At 43.2% G+C, this 26,244-nt stretch overlaps 1 protein-coding gene across 1 annotated transcript in view; it reads left to right on the forward strand.

Moving 5' to 3' along the window:
* Positions 1 to 211: 211 nt before the first annotated feature.
* Positions 212 to 26,244, forward strand: part of LOC126183981 (uncharacterized) — a 259,129-nt gene continuing 233,096 nt past the window's right edge. The window contains exon 1 of the mRNA XM_049926332.1: positions 212 to 310. Coding sequence (XP_049782289.1) covers positions 212 to 310 — 99 coding nt within the window. The remainder of the gene's footprint in view (positions 311 to 26,244) is intronic.

Genomic DNA, 26,244 nt, shown 5'->3' on the forward strand with positions numbered 1-26,244 from the left:
AAATGCCGATCAACGGGCGCCGAGTGATACCGGTGAGAAGTATTCCGATACGTGCAGCTGCGGGACGCTGTGGCGCGCTCTGGCGCGTGGGCGTGTTGTGGGATGTGGGGTGGGGCGGTGGTGAGGTGCACCCCTGCGCGGATGCCGGTGCTGGCGGGGAGACGATGCGGCCTGAGCGGAGAAAGCGCGCCGCGGCTGGCTCAGTGTGACGATGGCGCCCGCCGCTCGCCGTGTGCCGCCCGCTGCAGCCGCCGCCGTGCTCGTCCTAGCCCTGGCCGCGGCCGGCGTCGCCGGGCACGCCACCGAGAAGGTCAGTCCCGCGCGCACTGTAGCGGTCGGGGTCCCACAGGCCCCCACAACCGCACGAGTGGTCGACTTTGAAGAGCGGACAAACTGAATAGCTGGGCGCCAGCCATTAGACTGGTAAACTGACGCGCCGAGTTCGAATGTTTATACATCGCTTTTGGTTATAAAATGCCTTCCCTTGAGTTAGGTCACAAACATAATGCCTCATTTAAATACGTGACTACAATATACTTTTTAATTTATGAACAAACACCAACTAGTCGCTGTTTATGAATTTACCTTACGTACTACATGGAATCTGCCGTAGCTAAAAGTTATGTACTGGACCCCTAGCATTTTTCGTCATTCATTTGCGATAGATGTACGCAAAATGCATCAAAATACTCGAAGATTTGCCCACTATATTAACAGACATTTTTTGACTCTACCTTGCTTTAGATTTTATGACGAGAAGTGCGTTATATATGGCGTAGTGCTTTGGCAACTCACGACCAAATTATCAAGTTTCAACCTAACCTAGACCATGAAAACACTACCGATCAGCCAACTTTCTTCAAAATGATCAGAACATATAAAATGGTATTCTGTCGGTCGGAAGTCTTGCCTCCTGACAGCGTGTAACCATTTTTGTAACAGCTGTGGTTTTGAGAAAGGAAACCTGTAAATAGATGCACAGAGATTATGCTAATACCGTGTTACAAAAACATGTATTAAGCAAGTGCACTGACATGCAAGACAACTTAAAATATTCACATACCTGTGAAATGTAATATTCGTTCCTTTCTCGAATTTATGTGTACAATTAATCGCTCACACCTCTTCACCATTGTACATCTTTTGATTGGAACGTACAGACAGTATAATTACGAGTAACAAATACTGTATGTACGCCCAAACAAATATACAACGTTGAATCAGGGTCTTCATAAACAACAAAACTACACAACACATCAGACTACAACCACTATAATGGCGTCCAGCCGAAGGTTCAAATTATCCCGCGACTACAGCGCCATCAGTGAGTCTAGTTATTTTTTACAAGGTCTTTGGGGTTCCAGCAGCCGTACTCCGGCTCTGCTCGAGTTTACTTGCCTTAAGCTGGGTTTACACTAGCAAGGCGCTTGCAGAAGTTATTGCTGCAAGTTATTGCTAGCCGCTTGCAGCTGTGTTTACACAGCAGCGCAAGAATTGAGCCAGATTCTTCCGCAAGTTCTTTAGCAAGAAACTTGCGTCAACAACTTGCTGATACTATTTGCATAAGCTTTCAGTACCACTACGAGTGTCAGCCGAAGTGTAAAACGACCAGTAGGCGGGTGAGGTATGCTGCAGCTCTTGTAATTGTAATGCAAAACGTGAAAAAGAGCAGTATTTGCGCCAGAGAGTACATAATGAGAAGATCGCAAAATGGTGCCTGTAGTAACCTTTTGCAAGAACTTAGTATCGAGAGCACGGATACTTTTGAAAACTTTTGCAGAATGTCCTCAAATGATCCTGAGTATTTGTCGATGTTAATAGCGGCCGTCATATCAAAACGAGACACAAACATCGGTACTGCTATTTCAGCTAAGGAACGTTTGCTAGTCACTCTATGATTTATAGCTACCGGTGAGCTACGAATAAAATAGGCATTTCATTTATTTATGTCAAACATACAACCAAAAAAAGTTTGAATTTTGAAATCTTTTCTTTGTAGGAGACTCATACAAGTCCCTAATGTACTTAATTCATATTCCCGTCAGCATGATTTCTCTGATCGTACCCGATGTATGCAGAGCCTTTTTTAACGTCTTGAAAAGGGAAAATTATTTGAATGTATGTGAAAACACAACAATGAAACTTAATTTTTATTGAAATAAACTGCATTTTACAGAATGATATGGTTATAAAAAGGTTTTTTTTCTAATGCTCATAAAATGGAAAGTGACAAGATAAGTAAATAGAACATGTAATAATTACACATCGTCTTTTTCTAGACTCCTAAAACAACAAGTGTGTGGATGCAGGTGGCAAAGGGTTTGTGTCTTAAAGTTATGCTACTTTCTATGTACTTATTTTATAGATGTGTCGAATATCGACGAGATTTCATTTAATGCGCTCATCTTCTTCACTCTATCCTTGAAGTCTCGGTTATGCACGTTCCGTATTTCGGGGTAGCTCTCTACGGCTTCAATAAAATGTTCTGTATCCTGCTTCATCCATTCCCGTTTCTCCTCCGTTTCTGAAATTTGTTTGCGTATAATACGTAAGATGGTTGCATAAAATTAAGTCACCACATTAAGTAAAATGTTAAATATGAGTGTTATGCAGACGACATACTTACTGTGACTTGCGAGTCCTACTTGCAGGAAATAGAAATAAATCCTAAAAGCTGCAAGTTACTTGCAGATACTTCTTGCGTGGTGTTCACACTGGAAGCGGAAAACGTGCAGCAAGTCACTTCCGCAACAAATTGCTACAGTCGCAAGTCGACTTGTTTACACTCGCAAATCGCACGGCTAGTTAAAAAAAATGGTTCAAATGGCTCTGAGCACTATGGGACTCAACATCTTTGGTCATAAGTCCCCTAGAACTTAGAACTACTTAAACCTAACTAACTTAAGGACATCACGCACACCCATGCCCGAGGCAGGATGCGAACTTGCGACCGTAGCAGCCCCGCGGTTCCGGACTGCAGCGCCAGAACCGCTAGACCACCGCAGCCGGCTATGGCTAGTTCCTCCGCACAAGTAAACTGCTGCAATAACTTGCTTGTGTAAACCGAGCATTAAGGGGGTTAGGACGTCAAACGAGCCGACTTGGAGCAGGAGAGTCACCACAGGACATTTTAATTTCTACTGTCTATACTTTTACAAATAAATTCATAAAACTTTGTCACCGTGACAAGGAAGGATTGAGGAATCACACTCATCGCAGTGGAAGTTAAAAAACATAGGAAAATACCATTTTTCACATGTGAAATCTCATCATTTTTTTACTTATTACTCGCAGCATTTGTTGCTATAGGTGCACTTTTCTTTCTAAGTAAGAGCGATTCTTCGATGAATTTTTCATATCATACAAACAGTAGTTACAGGTGTATGAAACGCTACAATTTTCCGAATCTATTAAAAAACTGTGGTAAAATAAAGATAATTAACTATAAAACTTGAATTTTTTCTAAACATGAAGTTTAAAATGTAACAGTTCATTCATTTTTTCATAAATTAAATAACATCTAGAGTTTCATACACTTGTAACTATGGTTTGTATGCTGTGCAAAAGTCATCGAAGAATCTCTCTTACTTAGGAAGAAAAGTGTACCTACAGCAACAAATGCAGCCAGTAGTAAGTGAAAAAATGATGAAATTCCACATGTAAAAAAAGTGTGTTTTGTTACGTTTTTGAGCTTCCACTGCTATAAGTATGAATCCTGAAGGCCGAGCGGTTCTAGGCGCTTCAGTTTGGAACCGCGCTACCGCTACGGTCGCAGGTTCGAAACCTGCCTCCGGCATGGATGTGTCTGATGTCCTTAGGTTTAAGTAGTTCTAAGTTCTAGAGGACTGATGACCTCAGCTGTTAAGTCCCATAGTGCTCAGAGCCATTTGAACCATTTTTGAATCCTGAATCCTTCCCGGTCATGTTGTTAAAGTTTTATGAATTTGTTTGTAAAAGTATAGACAGTGGGAATTAAAATCTCCTGTGGTGTCCCCCCCCCCCCGCTCCAAGTCAGCCCGTTTGACATCCTACCCCCCTTAATACGAGAGTGTGCCGGAGTACGCGTAATACGAGCTTCGTGCTACGCGCTGCACACTACGCGCAACAAAACAAACTTATCCCGTGTGACCACAATTAGTCTCGCTCCACCTTATCAAATATCTCAAAATAGTTGAGTTTCTCGTGGCCACTTGTTGACCTTCCTCGTTAGCTCAAAAAGTTTCGCGATTGGTTCAATATAAAAAAGGGGGGGAAAGTTAAGTAGGTGGTTTTCATGCTTCAGGCGTTGGTTCACAGTGCCACCCCACTCAATTACAAAGCTCAGAACGTTCGTACAATCGATGTTGTTCATTTCACGCGTCACATTGTCTAGAATGTCTTATGTCGTCAAAGCGTTGACCCTGGATATGAATGTATGCAGAATGAGATTTTCACTCTGCAGCGGAGTGTGCGCTGATATGAAACTTCCTGGTACTGGCGGAAGTAAAGCTGTGAGGACGGGGCGTGAGTCGTGCTTTTGGGTAGCACAGATGGTAGCCGGCACGGTAGCTCAGCGTGTTCGCTCAGAGGGTAACGTGCCCTTTGTAATAAAAAAACTGAGTTAACAGATTAACAACGGACTTAAATGGATGTCTTACGACGTCCGCTCCGAGCAGATACAACGAACTAAAGCGAACAAAAAAAAGCCGGCACGGTAGCTCAGCGTGTTCGGTCAGAGGGTTAGCAGCCCTCTGTATAAAAAAAAAAAAAAATAAAATAAAATAAAAAAAAACACTGAGTAACCGATCAAAGACGAACTTCAACGAATGTCGTACGACGTTCGCCCCAAGCACATACAACGAACAAAATGAGAATAACAAAAATGGTAGAGCACTTGCCCGCGAAAGGCAAAGGTCCCGAGTTCGAGTCTCGGTACGGCACACAGTTTTAATCTGCCATGAAGTTTCATGAATGTATCCACTTCCTCGCTTTGTGCTAGATCTGCATCGATAACACCATGTCTCATCTCCTTTGGTGATTTTTTTCGAGAGAAGTGCTTTCCACGCTTTGCATTTCAAACAAATCGCGGCAGACGTCGACGCGTCTTCGTTTTTGTTGGAGAGTTAAGGTGTGACGGGCAAATTTGGCACACACTTTTCTCTTCTTCAAAACGTGCTGGAGAATGTCTTGAACACTTGATCTACAGATTGCTATTTGTGAGACAACAACGTTGACACGCTACGATCGCACGTCCGATGCCTCTACCTGCTCACAACTGAGTGGTGGGCTGCACATTTGTTGTTTACAGTCATTAGTTCAAGCTGCTACCGTTGTTCAGCGCTGATGTCGTTTATGAGCTGCAATCTCCGCCGGCCTTCCTTCTTCCATCTGTTGTCCACATTGAACTATGCCCAGTCCAAGTAACTAATAAGGAAAGTCTTTTACGAAGATTTGAGAGGAGCGAAGATTACAATAACCTTTCAGGTTTACTTAACTTGTCATGCTGAGATGGCTTCAGTTCTTCTTGCCTAGGGGTCTGATTCTTGAAGCTGTAAATCTAACATCAGGTCCTCACGGCTGATTTGAACTAAATAAGATAGTTGTTGCAGGATTTTTTTTACGTAAATATATTTTCCACTGATTTTCTCACAGTTTAGTATATCATACAGTATTTTGATTTTTCACATTAAGGAAGCCGAAATTACATTGCTCGCACCTATTATACAAAAATACATCAGATCACATCAGAGGCAAGCTTACCACTCGGAAATAACAATATTCCGAAGGGTTTCGTTCAAATCGTTCAAATGGCTCTGAGCACTATGGAACTTCACTTCTGAGTTATCAGTCCCCTAGAATTTAGAACTACTTAAACCTAACTAACCTAAGGACATCACACACACCCATGCCCGAGGCAGGATTCGAACCTGCGGCCGTAGCAGTCGCGCGGTTCCAGACTGTAGCGCCTAGAACCGCTCGGCCACCCCGGGTTTACAATTTTTCTTAACAATTCCTACTAGCTTTCGTTACATTATTAATTTCGATTGCTATTTCAAAAATGACTCCAGAAATGAACACAGTAAACAGTACAGGATTGCGTAATTAATAACAGAAATTTTAAGTGTGCAAATAATTCGTAATTTCAAATGTTTCTAAGAAAAATTAATTTTAACTGTACATTCAGAACTAGTACTTATAGATTATAACATCGAAACTAAAATATTTTATAAAGTAATACCTTTTCGTAAATTTTAGCTTGAAATATGACATACTGTGTATAAAATTATGTGACAGTTTTCAGAAAAGCAAATGAGATAACACTGACCTGTTCAAAATTCGAAAATAATAAAGGTATCGACAACTACTGTTGAGGAAAAGTAATGCTAGAGGAATATGTCCCGTTACTTCTTGGACAGACTGTGTATTTGCCTGTTGACTTTCGTCTTGGGATGTTCGGCCAGTGTTTAATGATTTTTCTGACATTTCGGAGGCACGATTGCCTGACGTAGTCAAAGATCACCCCTCCTATCAGCAATTTAAGGTGAATGTGTGACAATACTAGCCACTTGTGGTGTCGAAACGTCTGGAAAATCGTTAGAAAAAGATCGGACTATGATCCCGAGACGAAAGCCAATAGGAAATATCTTAGAAACGACACCGCAATTTTTTAACTGCTTCGATAGGCTGGTCTTGTTCGTGCAAAATATCGAAAAATACAGTCCAGTCGTAGAGTTTTATGTAGAATCACACTGCTTGTTAATTGAAATTTCGAGAAAGCTAGTAACTGTGTAAAAATGATGTTGAAAACATAATTTCAGGTAGCTATTAACAATTAGAGTGTAATTTCAGGAAAGAAGTGCGCTCTTGGAAATAAAACAAAATTGGAAAGATACAGTGGAAATAAATAACGCAAATTTCAGTTCCTCGACAGAAAATTATGTAAATATAACGATTGTGTGTTAACTTGATCAGATGAAGATACTATACCGTCATCAGAAGCGACACCTTGAAGGCCATCCGTACCGAAAGTTTTCAGAAAATATGATCCCTACGCTGTCCATTGCATCTGATCTTGCTATTATTAATTATTAGGATATCATGTCTCCTTTGGTATGGAAGAAGTAGGACGAGTACTCGTTTAAAAAATCATGTAATAACTACATAAAATGAATAAAAGGAAATTTAACCCTCAATATCGGGTTTAGCAGAAATGTTATAATAATATCCATAACTGACGTTATACGGGTACGAAACGAAATTTGTAGAGGTGTACTAAGCATTATGAAGCTACCGTACAAGTGGTCTCAAATAGCTTTTATAACACCGTACTAATAAAACGTTTAATACATACGATGATTGCTTGAGAAACGTCATAAAATTGTCAGATATGTGTAGCCTTTAGAGGTTCCGTTCCCTTGTCAGTTGACAACACTGGAAGACCTCCGTTTGCGATGGTGCCAGAAACATAGGGACTGAACTAATGAGGAGTCGCGTCGAATGCTCTTATAGGATGAGAGCAGATTCAGCCAGAGCACCGATTCTGGAAGTACCGTCACATGATGATCGATGGGAACGCGTAACATAATCGCTTGGTGGTTCAGGTGTTACGGTGTGAGAAGACATAGTGTTACATGAGCGTACTGGCCTCCAAATCTTTGACGACGGTACAGTTACAGCTCATCGATATCTGACACTGTATTCTTTCCACATGTGCGTCTATTCAGCGATGCATTCGGCCATGGCTTCATTTTTGTGGATGGGAATGCGCGACCGCATCGAAAAGCGGTCTTCTCTATCTGAGTTCTAGGTACCTGTAATGGAAATAGTGGCTGATATTAGCAACTGCTTATTGCTTAGTTTAATCGAATGAGTTCTGTTTCTGTATTTTTTTAAATAGGTCTTTGTTCTCCTGATCATTTAACTAAGGTTCTGATAGCAAGAAAATTTTAGTAGATTTCGATTACTGAGAAGAGGCTAGCTATTGAATGTGCTCCGTCCTCCAAGACGGTACTGAGCACCATCAGATTTTATAGCACGAATGCTTGGTGATAAGGCCTTAGCAGCAATTCACAGAAGTAACAAATACTTATGGAAACTGCCCAGCTCATATCTTCCATTTATTTGAACTTACTGCTCTATTAAATCTGAACAGATGCAACTGCTCTGCTGTATCAAATCACGATTAATTTCCTTGCATTATCTGCTATGTATTAAATACTTGCCGTTTGACAGTAACGGAAATAACCGACCAAATCTGAATGAATTGGCAAGCACAACAAACCAAACCCTGTGAGAACCTCCACTGGTTAAGTCGGTGGGCTAGTATTCACGGTGAAACGGTAACAACACGATACGGCAATCCTCTTATGCGAATTTCCTAAATCACAGAGACGAATGTCGGTCTACTTTCTTCGAGAAGACCCCGGCCGAAACCATCTAGCTTCCTTAATTAACTGAGTTTTCTTTTGTTCCTTCTGGGCTCAGTACTGACGGGACGTTAAAGCCTGAACTTGTTTCATTCCCCCATACGAAAGGAACAGAGTTCAGACTGCTGTCAGAGATACGATTTAAATTCCCGTGGTTCCCAAAATCATTTCATACTACTCTTGGGATGAATTTTTTTTAACAAGACAAGGTTCGATTACTTCCACAGACGAGCAATGGACTTCTCTCTCTCATTACCTTTGTGTCAATGGATCATAAAGAAACAGTAACAAAAACTGAGTATTCTGCGGTGAACGGATGTTTCACAGAACCAAGAAGTATGCAATCAAGCGAACGTTTGTAATTGTTGTTCAAAAGTTCAGGACGAAAGTAACTTTTGCGTGATGTGTAACGCCCGAGTAACATAGCTCGATGTTCTTGAACCAAACATAGAAAAAACTTGTGCAATGTTGCTCAGAAGGGACTCAGAGGCCCATAGACACGGGTTCCCAGGTAGATGCCGTGTTTCTTGACTTCCGCGAGGCGTTTGATACAGTTCCCCACAGTCGTTTAATGAGCAAAGTAAGAGTATATGGACTATCAGACCAATTGTGTGATTTGATTGAAGAGTTCCTAGACAACAGAACGCACGATATCGATGATCTGTAACTGTACCGTCGTCAAAGATTTGGAGATCAGTACGCTCATGTAACACTATGACTCCCACACCATAACACGTGCACCAGAAAACGTATGTTTCCAGGATGCACTACGGAAAATTTTGGAAATTTGTGGTAAGTTAGTATGGGACCAAACTGCTAAGGTCATCGGTCGCTAGGCTTACACACTACTTAATCTAACTTAAAATAACACGCCGATAAAGAACTAGAGAAAGAAACTAAACTATGTTATTCGGATTAAGTGTTAAAACAAAAATCACTTCAGCAATTCCTGTACTACGATAGATTGCTCGTGTTAACATAGAAACAAAGGAGCCTATAAAAGTAATGAGAAAATTAAGCAAACAGTTAGCCATGTTTCCAGAATGATATTTTCACTCTGCAGCGGAGTGTGCGCTGATATGAAACTTCCTGGCAGATTAAAACTGTGTGCGAAAGGCAAGGTCCCGAGTTCGAGTCTCGGTCTGGCAAACAATTTTAATATGCCAGGAAGTTTCAGTAAGCCATGTGTTATTTCCGATTAACATTATTTTATACACGATCACGGTGACTGAAGTCGACAGCTTAAACACATAAGCGACAAGCACCTGCAAAGATTGTGTTCAAGTGACAATGGAGATGAGGACTTAGTAGCCAGCCTTTTTTCTCCCGCGCACTAGCTGAGTATCCTGCTTTACCTGGGTACGTATTTGCTCCAATCTTCTATTAGTTCATCTCCTTCTTCCCACAGTCTGTCTCCTCCACACCCTCTCTCTGTTCATCTCCTCCTCTCCATCTCTCTGTACATATATTCTTTCCCCTCTCTCTGTCCGTGTATTCCTCTTTTCTTTATCTGTCCATCTCCTCCTTCCCTGCTCTCTGTTCATCCCCTCCTTTTCCCTTCCTTTGTGTCTTTCTCGTTCCCCCTCTCTCTGCCGTCTCCTCTTCCCTTTCTCTGTGCATTTCTCCGTCCCCCTTGCTATGCCCCTCTCCTCCTCAATGTCTGGGTCCATATCCTCCTCATCCTTCTCTGTCCACATTATCACCCCCACTCCAATAAGAGATTGCTGGTTCTTACGTCCTCAGTATTTCTCTCCAAGTAATACGAGTACCAACTTTGGTTGAAATCGGTCGAGGGGCTTAGGAGGAACCTTCCACCAACGGCGTTGCTGGTGTACGCACTTGTCACATATATTTAACATATTTACTCATATTTGTACACATCTTTCAAATGTATCTCTAGCTGATTTCGCCCAACAGTTTCGTTTTCGCGCAGTTCATTGCTTATGATGTCTTATCTCCTGAACTCTGTGTCCTACATTGATATAACTTTGCAGCTCCATCCAGTGGTATGTGTCAGATACAGCCTGAAAAATGTGTTGCGAATAGAATCAATAGTACAGAAGTAATAAATTAATACTTCATGCCTGGTGCGGCAGTTTTAGTGCACGAACAATGAAAATGTAGTTAGCGATAAACTTTTTTGCTTTCATTAGCGGGTAAAAGTCTCGTAAAGACTTCAAATTATGTGTTAAGTTTGTTGCAAGTAACTGAGTGCTCTCGTTCTCATATACTGGATGACCTAAATTACGCTGCTAGGGGACAAACACACAAACTAACTATAATACTGGTCTTATCGTGTTAAATTTTTAGCATAAGATTATACCTCTTTATGAGTAGATATTCCAGCATTTTAAATTTTTAAGTTCTTAATATGAATGGCTGACATTGCGTTTCATCGCTTTCCTGCAGAGGTTACGTACTGAAAGTTTCTTTTGGTCAGTACTAATCGTGAGACTGTTGTGTCAGCCATTTTTTTTCTGAAAGTGCTTTTTCGACAGAAAGTTAACATTACTCATACTAAAGTTGATGAGGAGCACAGGCTACAGTATTCATCATCGGATCAGCAGAAGATAAATCAATACTAACATTTTATAATCTATAATGCTGCAGATCTTTTATTGTTGTCCCACGATGCATGTGTGAGGTTACTGACAACTAGGTTAATCCCAAAACAACGCATAGAGATCTATAAGAACAGTGCATAGGGGTTTGGATTTAGGGGCACAGCAGACCTGCATATCACCTGGATTAGTATCGAAAAATCATATAAACTCATTGCCGCTGCCCATATTAACAGATATCTGTTACTTTTTTTTTAACGAAATCTAATGACGAGTGTAATGGGTATTAACGAATACCATCGGATGCTCGCTGATTATGATATTGCAGATTTAGATATAATGAGACAACTTTCGCAAACTGGAGGATGAGCGATGTGTAACCTAACAGAAAAACATGAAAGTATATTTTCCAATGTTGAAGTACCTCGTATTAATCGTAATAAGTTTTCTAGAATTTCCTCCAGAATTTTAATTTTTTGTGAGAGGCACAGATGCGGACACATTTACAGAATTATTTTTGACCTGGTGTGTAAAGTGGCGTCTGCGTTGTGAATCACTGAAAGTAACCTGGTTAAATTGCTGCCACTTCTGCCCTGATCTGACTGATGATTGTCTAGGCAAAGATTTTCTGCGTGCAAATTTAGAACTGGATGAACGCTCCTATCTGTAACCTTCATATTCTGGAATACTGGCTTTCTCCAAAAGAGCATTACTGTGATACTAATGGACTTGTTGGCAGCCTTAGCAACCAACTTAATATTTTATAATTGCGTTCGGACGCTCCTGCCATCTGGGAGACAACGTAACTTCAAAGAGACACTAATGGTGCACTGCTAATACAGAAAAATCTCAGTATCATTCTTTAGACTATTTACACTCCTGGAAATTGAAATAAGAACACCGTGAATTCATTGTCCCAGGAAGGGGAAACTTTATTGACACATTCCTGGGGTCAGATACATCACATGATCACACTGACAGAACCACAGGCACATAGACACAGGCAACAGAGCATGCACAATGTCGGCACTAGTACAGTGTATATCCACCTTTCGCAGCAATGCAGGCTGCTATTCTCCCATGGAGACGATCGTAGAGATGCTGGATGTAGTCCTGTGGAACGGCTTGCCATGCCATTTCCACCTGGCGCCTCAGTTGGACCAGCGTTCGTGCTGGACGTGCAGACCGCGTGAGACGACGCTTCATCCAGTCCCAAACATGCTCAATGGGGGACAGATCCGGAGATCTTGCTGGCCAGGGTAGTTGACTTACACCTTCTAGAGCACGTTGGGTGGCACGGGATACATGCGGACGTGCATTGTCCTGTTGGAACAGCAAGTTCCCTTGCCGGTCTAGGAATGGTAGAACGATGGGTTCGATGACGGTTTGGATGTACCGTGCACTATTCAGTGTCCCCTCGACGATCACCAGTGGTGTACGGTCAGTGTAGGAGATCGCTCCCCACACCATGATGCCGGGTGTTGGCCCTGTGTGCCTCGGTCGTATGCAGTCCTGATTGTGGCGCTCACCTGCACGGCGCCAAACACGCATACGACCATCATTGGCACCAAGGCAGAAGCGACTCTCATCGCTGAAGACGACACGTCTCCATTCGTCCCTCCATTCACGCCTGTCGCGACACCACTGGAGGCGGGCTGCACGATGTTGGGGCGTGAGCGGAAGACGGCCTAACGGTGTGCGGGACCGTAGCCCAGCTTCATGGAGACGGTTGCGAATGGTCCTCGCCGATACCCCAGGAGCAACAGTGTCCCTAATTTGCTGGGAAGTGGCGGTGCGGTCCCCTACGGCACTGCGTAGGATCCTACGGTCTTGGCGTGTATCCGTGCGTCGCTGCGGTCCGGTCCCAGGTCGACGGGCACGTGCACCTTCCGCCGACCACTGGCGACAACATCGATGTACTGTGGAGACCTCACGCCCCACGTGTTGAGCAATTCGGCGGTACGTCCACCCGGCCTCCCGCATGCCCACTATACGCCCTCGCTCAAAGTCCGTCAACTGCACATACGGCTCACGTCCACGCTGTCGCGGCATGCTACCAGTGTTAAAGACTGCGATGGAGCTCCGTATGCCACGGCAAACTGGCTGACACTGACGGCGGCGGTGCACAAATGCTGCGCAGCTAGCGCCATTCGACGGCCAACACCGCGGTTCCTGGTGTGTCCGCTGTGCTGTGCGTGTGATCATTGCTTGTACAGCCCTCTCGCAGTGTCCGGAGTAAGTATGTTGGGTCTGACACACCGGTGTCAATGTGTTCTTTTTTCCATTTCCAGGAGTGTATTAATAGAAAATGGCTAACTCAGTCTTTCCAATGAAGTTTATTTAAATGCTAGGAAACACGTATTAGTTTCCTAAAGGTGACAGATTACTATTCTAGGATCTGTGGATGAGGAGTCGGGTGTAAAGTTCAGTGATTTGACGCACTGTTACTGAAAATTGATACCTTACCGGATTTTTTTTACTGAGCCCTTATTTCATCTTCGCAACAAATATGCACACTAGTTTTTTGTATCATCTTCATTTTCCTAGGGAGATATCAATATACCTTTGTTAATTCACACCTAGAGATAATAGTTTTGGTTTCCCTGTCTGTATCGTATAATCGTACCATCCTGTAAGTCACACGATATCTGCTACAACGTTCTTTGGATGACACTGAGATTTTACCACTTTTTCCGTCAGGAATGCGTTTGAATATGTTATGAAAATTTTCAGTAAGCAATGGCGGATTGTTTACTTGCGCTTCATGTGCGGCACACTGCTCGATATCATCTGTGGTATAGATGGCTTGGAGTGTAAAGTAGTTATATTCCAGATTTTATGGCGGTATTGTTAAGTTATTATTAACGTACTCATTTGATGTTCGCTCTGCCTGTAGAATCCTCGAATCCTATGAATTCTTAAGCTTTCTTTTTCAGTTTGTATATACAACACAATTTTTATTTTATTTTCAATATTTACATCGTTTCTCGATTTATATATTTAATGTCAGTAGTGGTTAATTACAATACTTCATAGAACTTCTGCTTAAAGCGAGAATTTCAGTTTATCATTTTATTCTTGAAAAATATTCTTAAATTAGCCAGAAATTTAGTCTGAATGGAATGTTTGAGTTGCATTATAACGTTGTATTCAAATAAACTGCGCGACTTACGTCTTTGTCTGCATATGTTTTTATATTTTACAGTTCATAGCGGAGTGGTGAAATATTCGTATTATTTCTCTCATATTTTTCTGTGTCGGGAACAGAAATGACTATTTCTAAGATCCTATAACTGTTCAGGAGTCTCATATTTATTCTCTTACCAGCTTTATCAGGCGATTAATTCTAGTTCATCTTATAGGAAAATAAACAGACGATAAAAATGCATTGACTACCTGTGGTTCATTCTTCAGTACTCTTTTTGGTGTCTGTACTTCTTCCACAAGGGAAAGATAATACGATGCCTTTTACACATGCGGCATACGCCGGGACAAGGCGGCTACAAAATTCCAGTATTTCGCACTAATTTGTTATATTGTTAAATGAAACCGTATGCTAATTTTTTGCATATGATAATGGGCTTAAGAAGATGATTATATATAAAGGGTGATTCAAAAATTTTATTGCAGCCTTCTAGGGATTGTATGGGGGACTTATTCGATGAAGTTCTGATAAAGAACCCATGTCCGGAAATATACCATTTGGACAAATAAGTTTGAGGATCGGATCACTTTTATATCTCCCACTTCACGGTAAGCACACAAGCTGAGAAAATGTCGCCGTAGTCAGTTCGTGTTGCAATTAAATCGTATAATACCTTAGTCCGACTACAACAACGGCTGCAAGAAACTGACGAAACGTTCGAAACTAGGAGGATTGGCTGAGGGGCTCCAAGGGCGCGCTGCACACTCGGCTTTGAAGAGGACGTCCTTAGTCACATAGAAAAGTACCCTAGGGCAAGTACTCAAACATAGCCCACATCGCGTATTCCTACAGCACATAGATCAGAGCTAATTGTCGTCCCCCCCCCCCCCTCCCTCAGTGTGCATACCATGAAGCGGGAGATTAGAAAGCGATCCGATCTTCAAACTGATTTTACATCGGAACGGTACATTTCAGGGTGACTCAGCTGCCCCTACCGATGCTGTTTTATGCAATGCCCACTACGTCTGTGTCAGGAACAGTGTCCAGATAAGTGACAGCCACGTAATCGATGTAAGTTCCCTCTCAGAGCTTTGGGCGACTGTTAGCAAACGGAATGATGCTGTAAAAAATACAAGTGAGGATTGGCCACGAGTTACACGGTATTTTTGGGCCAAAATGTACCTTACTTCTGCTATACGTATCCAAGTGTGTCCAGTTTTTCTTTGTATAATTATCGGTGTAGTCATAGAGGTTCTGGATGTCGCTGTAAGTACTTAATCTTCCTTAAATGGTTCATAAACGTTGCCTTATAAAGTGTGTTTTACCATCTGAGACAACTGAAGTAACAGGAAATATAAAAATCGGAGGTGTGGAAGTAGCAACTTTCCAGAATATAACTCAATTAAAAGATTAACATACAGGGTGAATTAGCTGCCCTTACCGATGTTGTTCTATGCAAACGTACATAACAGAACAACGTTGTTGGCCAGCTGGCTCTGGAGATGTGAAGCACATTGTCCTTAGTAGATATTTACATTTTCTATGTGTCCTGCCAATAAAACACAGTCTTTGGTTAGCCTTCCCCACAACATTTTCTATGTGTTCCTTCCAATTTAAGTTGTTCATAATTGTAATTCACAGGTATTTAGTTAAATTTACGGCCTTTAGATTTGACTGATTTATCGTGTAACCGAAGTATAACGGATTCCTTTTAGCCCTCCTGTGCATTACCAGTCATTTTCATTATTTAGGGTGAACTGTCAATTTTCGCACCATACAGATATCTTTTCTATATAATTTTGCAATTTGTTTTGATTTTTTTTTTGTATCCCACCTGGGAGGCGGCGCGTGGGTCTGCTCCTTTAAACTGAAGGGTAGGCCGAATGCAGGAAGTGAGTAGGAGCAGGAAAAGGTGAAAATCTCTCGGTACTGCTCTTAGAAATGGTTTTACTACATCACAATATTAACTGAATGCATAACTTTGCACTGAGGTGCGAAGCCTTAGACCCGTCGTAAGTAGTACATAGTCTCAATAGCAATCAAAGTGTCCCGGCCGTCTGCCCTTGATGAAATGGGGCAGAATCTGTAGCGGACCTCGTAGACCTCCACAGAACCGGCTAGAGGGCGCTGTCGTCGGTGTCTGTCGTAGTGCCAACTTAAGAACTTGCACCTACGCCGTGGCATCGTAGCTATCGATACCACACTTCTGATGACTTTATTAGTCGATAAACGACAGCGTCATCTGCAAACAACCTAAGGCGGCTGCTCAGATTGTCTCTCAAATCGTTTATATAGATAAGGAACAGCAAAGAGCCCCTAACACTACCTTGGGAAACGCCAGGAATCACTTCTGTTTCGCCGGCCGCGGTGGCCGAGCGGTTCTAGGCGCTACAGTCCGGAACCGCGCGACTGCTACGGTCGCAGGTTCGAATCCTGCCTCGGGCATGGATGGGTGTGATGTCCTTAGGTTTACATAGTTCTAAGTCCAGGGGACTGATGACCTGAGATGTTGAATCCCATAGTGCTGAGAGCCATTTGAACTTCTGCTTTACTCGATGACTTTCCGTCAGTTACTTCGAACTGTGACCTCTCTGACAGGAAATCACAAATCCAGTCCCAAAACTGAGACGACATTCCATAAGCACGCAAGTTCACTACAAGCCGCTTAAGTTTCTCAACGCTCTCCCAGTGCGTCTCCGTGTTTTACCTGGTTTCCCTACAATTCGCTTCATGTGGTCATTCCACTTTAGATGGCTCCGGAAGACTTCTCCTTCGTATTTTACTGTTGTTACTGTTTTCAATGCTTTGCTGTCAGTAGTGTAACAGAATAGCAATGGTTCTCTTCGCACATTTATGGACAATGCATATTACATTTATTTATGTTCAAGGGCACCGCCAGTCTCCGTACCGTATTGAGGTCACAAAATGAGATACAGGGCAGCTCAAAGAGTTAACGTGATTTCAGGGCCCCGTAAGAAACGCGGACGACAAGGAACCATTGATAGTAATTCTCAATTTGCATAGTAAACGTGCCATAGCCGTGAAGACAAGGTGTTCCGCGTGTAGGGGCGAAGGTCACAGAGTAGGAGCACGTGCAGACTGCAGGGAAGGCCGCTGGGTCATCGGCTGGCCTTGCTGCTGCCCTTGCTCCCACCACGTCTTCCTCCCTACTGCCCCACGCACCTCTCGCGTTACTCAATCGCTGTCCTGCGTAACTGGGAGCCCAAAAGCGGCGAGCTACGTAATCTACTAACACCACGCTACCTGTCAAAAATGAACCCCTGCTACCACATTACTACAAAATAATAAATTTTCGTACATAGTAAATCACCTAAACCTTACACACATTTTATTTCGTGAACCGTACATGATGTCGAAACCAGGTTTTCGGCACGAAGAAGGTCACGTTGCAAGCATTTATACCTACATCTATACACATACATCGCAGGCAAACGTATGGTTAGTGGCGGAGAGAATCTCGTTCCACTATTAGTCATTTCCTTTCCTGTTTCACTCGCAAATAGAGCGAGAGAAAAACGACTGCCTATATGCCGCTGTGCGAGCCCTAACGTCTATTACACTACTGGCCATTAAAATTGCTACACCACGAAGATGACGTGCTACAGACGCGAAATTTAACCGGCAGGAAGAAGATGCTGTGATATGCAAATGATTAGCTTTTCAGAGGATTCACACAAGGTTGGCGCCGGTGGCGACACCTACAACGTGCTGACATGAGGAAAGTTCCCAACCGGTTTCTCATACCGCGCGACCGCTACGGTCGCAGGTTCGAATCCTGCGTCGGGCATGGATATGTGTGATGTCCTTAGGTGTGTTACGACCCGTGGCTTACCCTTCATTCGATCCCTGCGAAACCCTACATTTCAGCAGGATAATGCACGACCGCATATTGCAGGTCCTGTATGGGCCTTTCTGGATACAGAAAATGTTCGACCGCTGCCCTGGCCAGCACATTCTCCAGATCTCTCACCAATTGAAAACGTCTGGTCAATGGTGGCCGAGCAACTGGCTCGTCACAATACGCTAGTCATTACTATTGATGAACTGTGGTAACGTGTTGAAGCTGCTCGTCACAATACGCTAGTCATTACTATTGATGAACTGTGGTAACGTGTTGAAGCTGCTCTGTTTGACTCAATGCCGTTATTACGGCCAGAGATGGTACTGATTTCTCAGGATCTATGAACCCAAATTGCGTGAAAATGTAATCACATGTCACTCTAGTATAATATATTTGTCCAATGAATACCCGTTTATCATCTGCATTTGTTCTTGGTGTAGCAATTTTAATGGCCAGTAATGTAGCCCAGAAGTTGCAAACAGTTTTAAACAGGACTCATCCGACTAAATAACTTTCGTATGTTACTCTACAATCCAGGTTTTGACTTCGGCAACACGTTTTCCTGTAATAGGCATTTGCATCACTGGTGAGTGGTTTTGTAATTCCAGTTCACCCTGCAATCCTGTACTTCACATGTCACTTCTCGTATAATATATTTGTCCAATGAATACCCGTTTATCATCTGCATTTCTTCTTGGTGTAGTAGTGTAATATGAGAGCTGTTTTTTTTGTTTCTTTTTTTTTTTAATGTCAAATCGGTACTGAATTGGAAACCACAGTGAAAATCAAAAATGTTTTATCCGCAAGACTTAGCTCCACTTTCCACCTAGTTTTTTATGTAGTCTCTGCTTCCACTTTGACATCTGTCGCGGTGTGGTACGAACTTCAGAAGGCAGCCTGCTGTGTTTTCCGTCAATTCAACACGCCGGTCTGAAGTTCGCCGTCTGTGCCAAAATGCCGTCCTCGTAGCCAGCAGTTCAGTGGAGCGGATAGATGAAAACCAGTGGGAGTCAAGTTCGGGTCTGTGATGCGTGATCAAACACTTCCCATGGGTAACGCTGCAAGTGCATCGTTGTGCCTGGAGTGTGCGACCGAGTACTGTCATGAAGCTGAACCCGCGTGAGAGTCACGTTAAGGGCTAAGCGCAAATTGAGAAGCGTATAGCAAGTGTGACGTGACACGATTTTACGGCGCGACGCGCACGTTCTACACGCGTCGTGCGGGTCTGCGCATGTTGAGGCGCGATGACGGGTCTGCCCGTGTTTGCCAGAGTCCAGTTACTGATCTATTGCTTGCCAAACTGACAGTGTGTGATTCGTGAATTTAAGAGTTACTATTGTTACACTTGAGTTCCGAATCAGATACGGATGCTAATGCTGAAGACGAAGTGTTGCTTTATTCATTAATGAATAAAAAATGATAATCATCAAATACATATATTCTGTTTGAAACGAAAAGAAGTGAGGAATTTCATACTACGACTAGGATGAGTGATACTGGTTTTACAAATTACTTCAGAATGACTAGAAAGCAGTTTTCTGAAGTACACTATTGGCCATTAAAATTGCTACACCACGAAGATGACGTGCTACAGACGCGAAATTTAACAGACAGAAAGAAGATGCTGTGATATGCAAATGAGGAGAAATGCGTACCACCACGTGTCCGACTTTGATAAAGGTCGGATTGTAGCCTATCGCGATTGCGGTTTATCGTATCGCGATATTGCTGCTCGCGTTGCTCGAGATCCAATGACTGTTAGCAGAATATGGAATCGCTGGGTTCAGGAGGGTAATACGGAACGCCGTGCTGGATCCCAACGGCCTCGTATTACTAGCAGTCGAGATGACAGACATCTTATCCGCATTGCTGTAACAGATCGTGCAGCCACGTCTTGATCCGTGAGGCAACAGATGGGGACGTTTGCAAGACAACAACCATCTGCACGAACAGTTCGACGACGTTTGCAGCAGCATGGACTATCAGCTCGGAGACCGTGGCTGCAGTTACCCTTGACGCTGCATCACAGACGGGAGCGCCTGCGATGGTATACTCGACGACGAACCTGGGTGCACGAATGGCAAAACGTCATTTTTTCCGATGAATCCAGGTTCTGTTTACAGCCTCATGATGGTCGCATCCGTGTTTGGCGACATCGCGGTGAACGCACATTGGAAGCGTGTATTCGTCATCGCCATACCGGCGTATCACGCGGAGTAATGGTATGGGGTGTCACTGGTTACACGTTTCGGTCACCTCTTGTTCGCATTGACGGCACTCTGAACAGTGGACGTTACATTTCAGATATGTTACGACCCGTGGCTCTACCCTTATTTCGACCCCTGCGAAACCCTACATTTCAGCAGGATAATGCACTACCGCATGTTGCAGGTCCTGTACGGGCCTTTCTGGATACAAAAAATGTTCGACTGCTGCCCTGGCCAGTGCATTCTCCAGATCTCTCACCAATTGAAAACGTCTGGTCAGTGGTGGCCGAGCAGCTGGCTCGTCACAATGTGCCAGTCATATTTGTCCTATGAATATCCGTTTATCAACTGCATTTCTTCTTGTTGTAGCAACTTTAATGGTCAGTCGTGTAAATAGGATCATCCAGCACACCATAAACTCAAATTGATGTAATGCACAGGAACCGATAGCAACTGAACAAAAACTGGCAGTATTTTCGAGTAGTTGATGAACATTGACATTTATTTTCTTTATTTAAGAAATTGTAAAATGTTGCTTCCATGCATGTAGGTATTTTATTTTCAACCCACCGATGCAAAACGTATTGTAAACTTCCCTGCTTTCCCTGACTGCCTCTATTAACTTATCTTATGCAATTGTGAAAAGTAAACTAGTCATCCACTGCACAACATGATGATCTGTGTATTATCAGTTGCTGAGAATAAGACACGTGACAGGAATGCGGAAGCCAGCAAGGTGTGCCCTGTGAGGGGAAAAGTTCACATCGTTCGAAAAAACATTGTCATGAATGTAGGTCTGCCTTTGTCAGCAATACATTTCAGCAAATTAAATATATCAAATGACCGCACTCTTTCAGGATATTCATACTTTCGGGATAATACCGACCACTTCTTCATTTGTGTATCCTGTTGCATAGTTAGTTTATTAATGCTGATACTGTGTATGCAACCACTGAAATGATTTTTCTCGTCACGACATGCCAATTAAAACATTGAGATTCGTGGAGGTTTCTCGACTGTTTCTAGCTTTCAGTGGAAATGTGATGTCCACATGCATGTAGTATAAATTCTTTTATTAGATCCATATCCAAGTAATCGCAGTGAAACTCACATACTTCAGATCATGGACGCTTTTGACCAGGAACAGAAAGGGTTCATACCCGCGGAAATTAATCCTTTTCAGATTTTTGTAACACATCGTACAGCATGTAGATAACCTTGTTTTACTTTCCTGCTTTGATTGTCGCTCATATGATTTTACAATATTCCTTGCTTCCTTATTCACTACCGTAACGACGGATGTACTGTCCCTTATTGCGATCTGAAAACAATGTTTAGCCAGAAGATTTAATCCCTGTGGCTGGTGGCTCACCGGTTATTGAACTGTGCACTGTTCCTGACAAAAGAAAGAAACAAGACAAAAAACTATACAGATGTAAATAACTGAAGAGTATACTGTACGAGGAGTGATTTTTAAGGAAGTACCGTTTTGAAATTAAAAAAGATGTGCTAAGATATCGCAACACTTTTATTTTTAGAGGAAAGCCTGTACCTTAATCTATGCACTGACGCCATTGCAGTCTGATTCTTCCTTGTTTAAGTTGTGTACTGTGTGTTTAAGATGCCTCCGATAATCGTGAGCCCCGCCGATTGTTAAGTACGGTCTGTTATAGGATTTCTTAGTGCTAAAGGCCTAAAAGCGATCGATATTCATCGTGAGATCTGTGCAGTTTACGGAGAAAACGTTACGAGTGATGGAATGGTAAGAAAGTGGGTGAGGGCATTTAAAGATAGTGGGCGTCCTTCAGTCGTTAATGAAAGTTAGGTGCAGGAAGTAGACAACAAGGTGAGAGAAAACAGACGCTTTACGATTCCCTCCTTGCGGGATGACTTTCCTAATGTTTCTCGTAGTGTTTTGTATGGCATTGTGACCGAGCACTTAAATTATCGAAAATTGTGTGCACGTTGGGTACCGAAAATGTTGACGGATGTGCACAAAACCAAACGTTTAGACAGTGCATTGACTTTCCTTGAGTGGTACCACTACGACGGTGATGATTTCTTAAGCCAAATTGTTACGGGCGATTGAACATGGGTGGCCTACGTCACACCAGAATCAAAGCAACAGTCCATGGAAGTTGAGCAAGGGCATCGTTTTGCTGCAAGACAATGCCCGTGTCCGCATGTGGCGAACCAGACCAAAGATCTCATCACATCTTTTCTATGGGAAACTCTAGATCATCCTCCGTACAGCCCAGATATTGCGCCCCGTTCCTGCACTTGAAGAAACGCCTGGTCGGTCAGCGTCTTCAAGACGATGACGAAGTCAAAACAGTGGTGATGCAGTGGTTAACAAGTTCAAATGGTTCAAATGGCTCTGAGCAGTATGGGACTTAACATCTGTGGTCATCAGTCCCCCAGAACTTAGAACTACTTAAACCTAACTAACCTAAGGACATCACACACATCCATGCCCGAGGCAGGATTCGAACCTGCGACCGTAGCAGTCGCGCGGTTCCGGACTGGGCGGCTTAACCGCGAGACCACCGCGGCCGGCGGTTAACAAGTCAGGCGGTAGACTTCTATAAGGAGGGTATTCAGAAACTGGTACAACGTTATGACAAGTGCCTCAATAATGACGGAAATTATGTAGAAATGTAGATTAAGGTACAGGCTTTCATGTAAAAATAAAATTATTGAGATATCTTCGCATGTCTTTTTTAAATTTGAAAACGGTACTTACTTAAAAAACGCGCCTCGTACTAACGAAGAAAGGTGGAGCGCTTAAATGGTGAAAATCGGAACACCACTCAATGACAATAAAATTCGCGGCCGCGCGGTCTGGGGCGCCTTGTCACGGTCCGTGCGGCTGCGCCCGTCGGAGGTTCGAGTCCTCCCTCGGACATGGGTGTGTGTGTCGTCCAAAGCGTAAGTTAGTTTAAGTTAGATTAAGTTGTGTGTAGGCTTATGGACCGATGACCTCAGCAGTTTGGTCCTATAAGACCTTACCACAAATTTACAAAATTTCGGATGGCCTACCGCTGCCCATAGGCGCCGTGCCGAAGTGAACATATGGCAGGACTACTTTCCCGCTCCAAGCCTCACACCTTTCGCAGTGCTAGCGTGCTGCGCGGCGCATGATAACAGTGCCACTATCACAAAGCCGCGCGACCTGATGTAGGCGTGAGTCGCGTCCCCTTCGCGTCGCGTCCCAGTTTGCGCGGTCCCATTCGAACTGGTGAAGTTATAAAAATGCGCGATCTCCTGCACCACGCCACGCGCGCTGTAAACGGCTCAATTTGTGCCCAGCTTCTCACAAGGGAACCTCACCATCGCACCCCCCTCGGATTTAGTTATAATTTGGCACAGTGGATAGGCCTTGAAAAACTGAACACAGATCAATCGAGAAAACAGGAAGAAGTTGTGTGGAACTATGAAAAAAATAAGCAAAATATACAAACTGAGTAGTCCATGCGCAAGATAGGCAACATCAAGGAGAATTGGAGCTTCGGAGCGCCGTGGTCCCGTGGTTAGCGTGAGCAGCTGCGGAACGAGAGGTCCTTGGTGCAAGTCTTCCCTCGAGTGAAAAGTTCACTTTATTTTCGCAAAGTTATGGTCTGTCCGTTCGTTCATTGACGTCTCTGTTCACTGTAATAAGTTTAGTGTCTGTGTTTTGCGACCGCACCGCAAAACCGTGCGATTAGTAGACGAAAGGACGTGCCGCTCCAATGGAAACAGAAAATATTTGATCGCAAGGTCATAGGTCAACCGATTCCTCCCCACAGGAAAACACGTCTGATATATTCTATACGACACTGGTGACGGCATGTGCGTCACATGACAGGAATTTGTTGTCGACCCACCTAACTTGTACACTTGGTGAATGTGTAAAAAGATTCTTGTACCTTGCCCGATTTAGGTTTCTTGTGGATCAATAAAGTGATGAAAACATAAGAGTTTGTCACATAAACTGCAACAAATGAATGCAACAGTTTCACAGTCGCACAGTTTTCCCTGTGCTGTGTCAAAACATATGTTTTTTTACGTTTTCAAATGTTTCCGTGTGTAGACCGTCAAATCCTGCATATGTCCAAGCAAATCTGAACATGTCCTGGAATTTTGGAGAGCGAAGTTGATTATGTGTGAGTGCATGAACTTTGATAATTGTCTGAAAATAAAAAATTAAACTTTTCACTCGAGGGATGACTTTAACCAAGGACCTCTAGTTCCACATCTACCCACGCTAACCACGGGACCACGGCGCTCCTACGCTGACACTATTCTTGATGTTGCCTATCTTGCACATGTTTGTATATTTTGCTTATTTTTTTCATAGTTCCACACTACTTCTTACTGTTTTCTCGATTGATCTGTGTTCAGTTTTTCAAGGCCTATCCACTGTGCCAACTTATAACTAAATCTGAGTGGGGTGCGATGGGGAGGTTCCCTTGTCAGCAGGCGTCTCACACTTGGTGGGAGACCCTATTGTTTTAAGGATGTTTATGTGATCACTGTGTACTCAAAAGCAAAAAGTGCGACTTCACGCAATCGACGGGCGTACTAGAGACACTGCACAACACACCTGCTCTAAGCTTCATCGGAGTTTTACTGCAGTTTTAATTTCGTGACCGACCGGAGGTTGAAAGGAAAATAGCTCTCACAGAAGCGGTACAGGTACTAAACGCCATGCACAGTATGGTGGCTTGCTGGGTATTTATGTAGATTTAGATTAATACCCACGACCACCACTTACACATATAAAAACCTTCATTCACCTCACGCTGATCTGTGCCTATGGAATCCCACATCCAATGCGTCTCATTTTCAGTACCTTCCATTCTCCTCTCACCGTTTCCTGTACCAGCTCATAAAGTTCCCGCACCACCTCTTCATTCAGATTACTATAACTACAGTTCTCCAAAAGCTGTATGTGCCTCGCCCTTTGATTTTATCTGTTACATGACCAGTTCCTATGCAGATGATTCACAGTTCATTGTATGATTTCCATAACTGCCGTAGTCTCGTTTTATGAATAGTATTGTGGTAAGTTTAGTGCATGTCCGCTGCTAGTCCTGGCGTCTTTTTGCATTCAGTAAATAATTAGTCTCTGTAATTGCTGGTTTCTTGTACGGGGATGTGGAAGACAGAAGACTGAAGAAGACAGCTTTTGGGATCCTAAAAGAAATTCAGAAGCTCGTGAAGGGAGAAGAGACCGTTTGGTATAGAAGGGACGAATGAGTGCGTGGGTAGGAGTAGCTCCAGTCAAGATTTGTTGTAGGAAGGAAAAAAATGATGGAGATATCTTTCGTATTTTGGAAGGTAACAGGACAGGTACTGTTCCGGACGTGGTTAAATTCTACATAGGCCTCCAACTGCAGATGTGGCTCCAGGATCCATATCATCACCCTTCCTTTATCTCCTTTGACAGACAACCTTCCAAAACGACCATCTACTTTGTACCTACACCAATATGCTGACGACACTGTTTTCCTTGCAGCTCATTCCAATCTCCATTTATAGCAATCATTTCTCCAAGTACATCCAGACCACTTGACATTCTGGTGAAATCAGTATTTTTTTCTATGAATCCTGCAAAAACTCAGGCAGTAATTACAGGAAAAACCACTTGAGCATTCCATCCCATATATCTTTATCTAATTATCCACAGCCGTCCAGTTCACCTAATATGTGGAGACCCCACCTACAAACTACCAAAAATAAAGGCAAAAACAGACTAAAACTGCTAACGGCCGATCATGAGGGCTCTTAACAAAGGTCCGAGCATACAGAGTGGGTTCCCAGATATGTGAGTGGCTTGAAGACTTCTTAAGTATCGGAACACAGTACGCTGTCCTGGACGGCGAGTATTCATCACAGACCAGCGGAACGCCGTCGTCCCTCCACGGGTTCCTAACTGATTTCTGGATGCATCTCTGTAATATTTGCGTGTCGATCGAACCTGCCGGTAACAAATCTAGCAGCCCGCCTCTGAATTGCTTCGATATCTTGCTTGAGTCCTACCTGGTGGGGATCCCAAAAAATTGAGCAGTACTCAAGAATGGGT

This window comes from Schistocerca cancellata, chromosome 4 (assembly GCF_023864275.1).
Source record: "Schistocerca cancellata isolate TAMUIC-IGC-003103 chromosome 4, iqSchCanc2.1, whole genome shotgun sequence".
In the NCBI taxonomy this organism is placed as follows: Eukaryota; Metazoa; Arthropoda; class Insecta; order Orthoptera; family Acrididae; genus Schistocerca; species Schistocerca cancellata.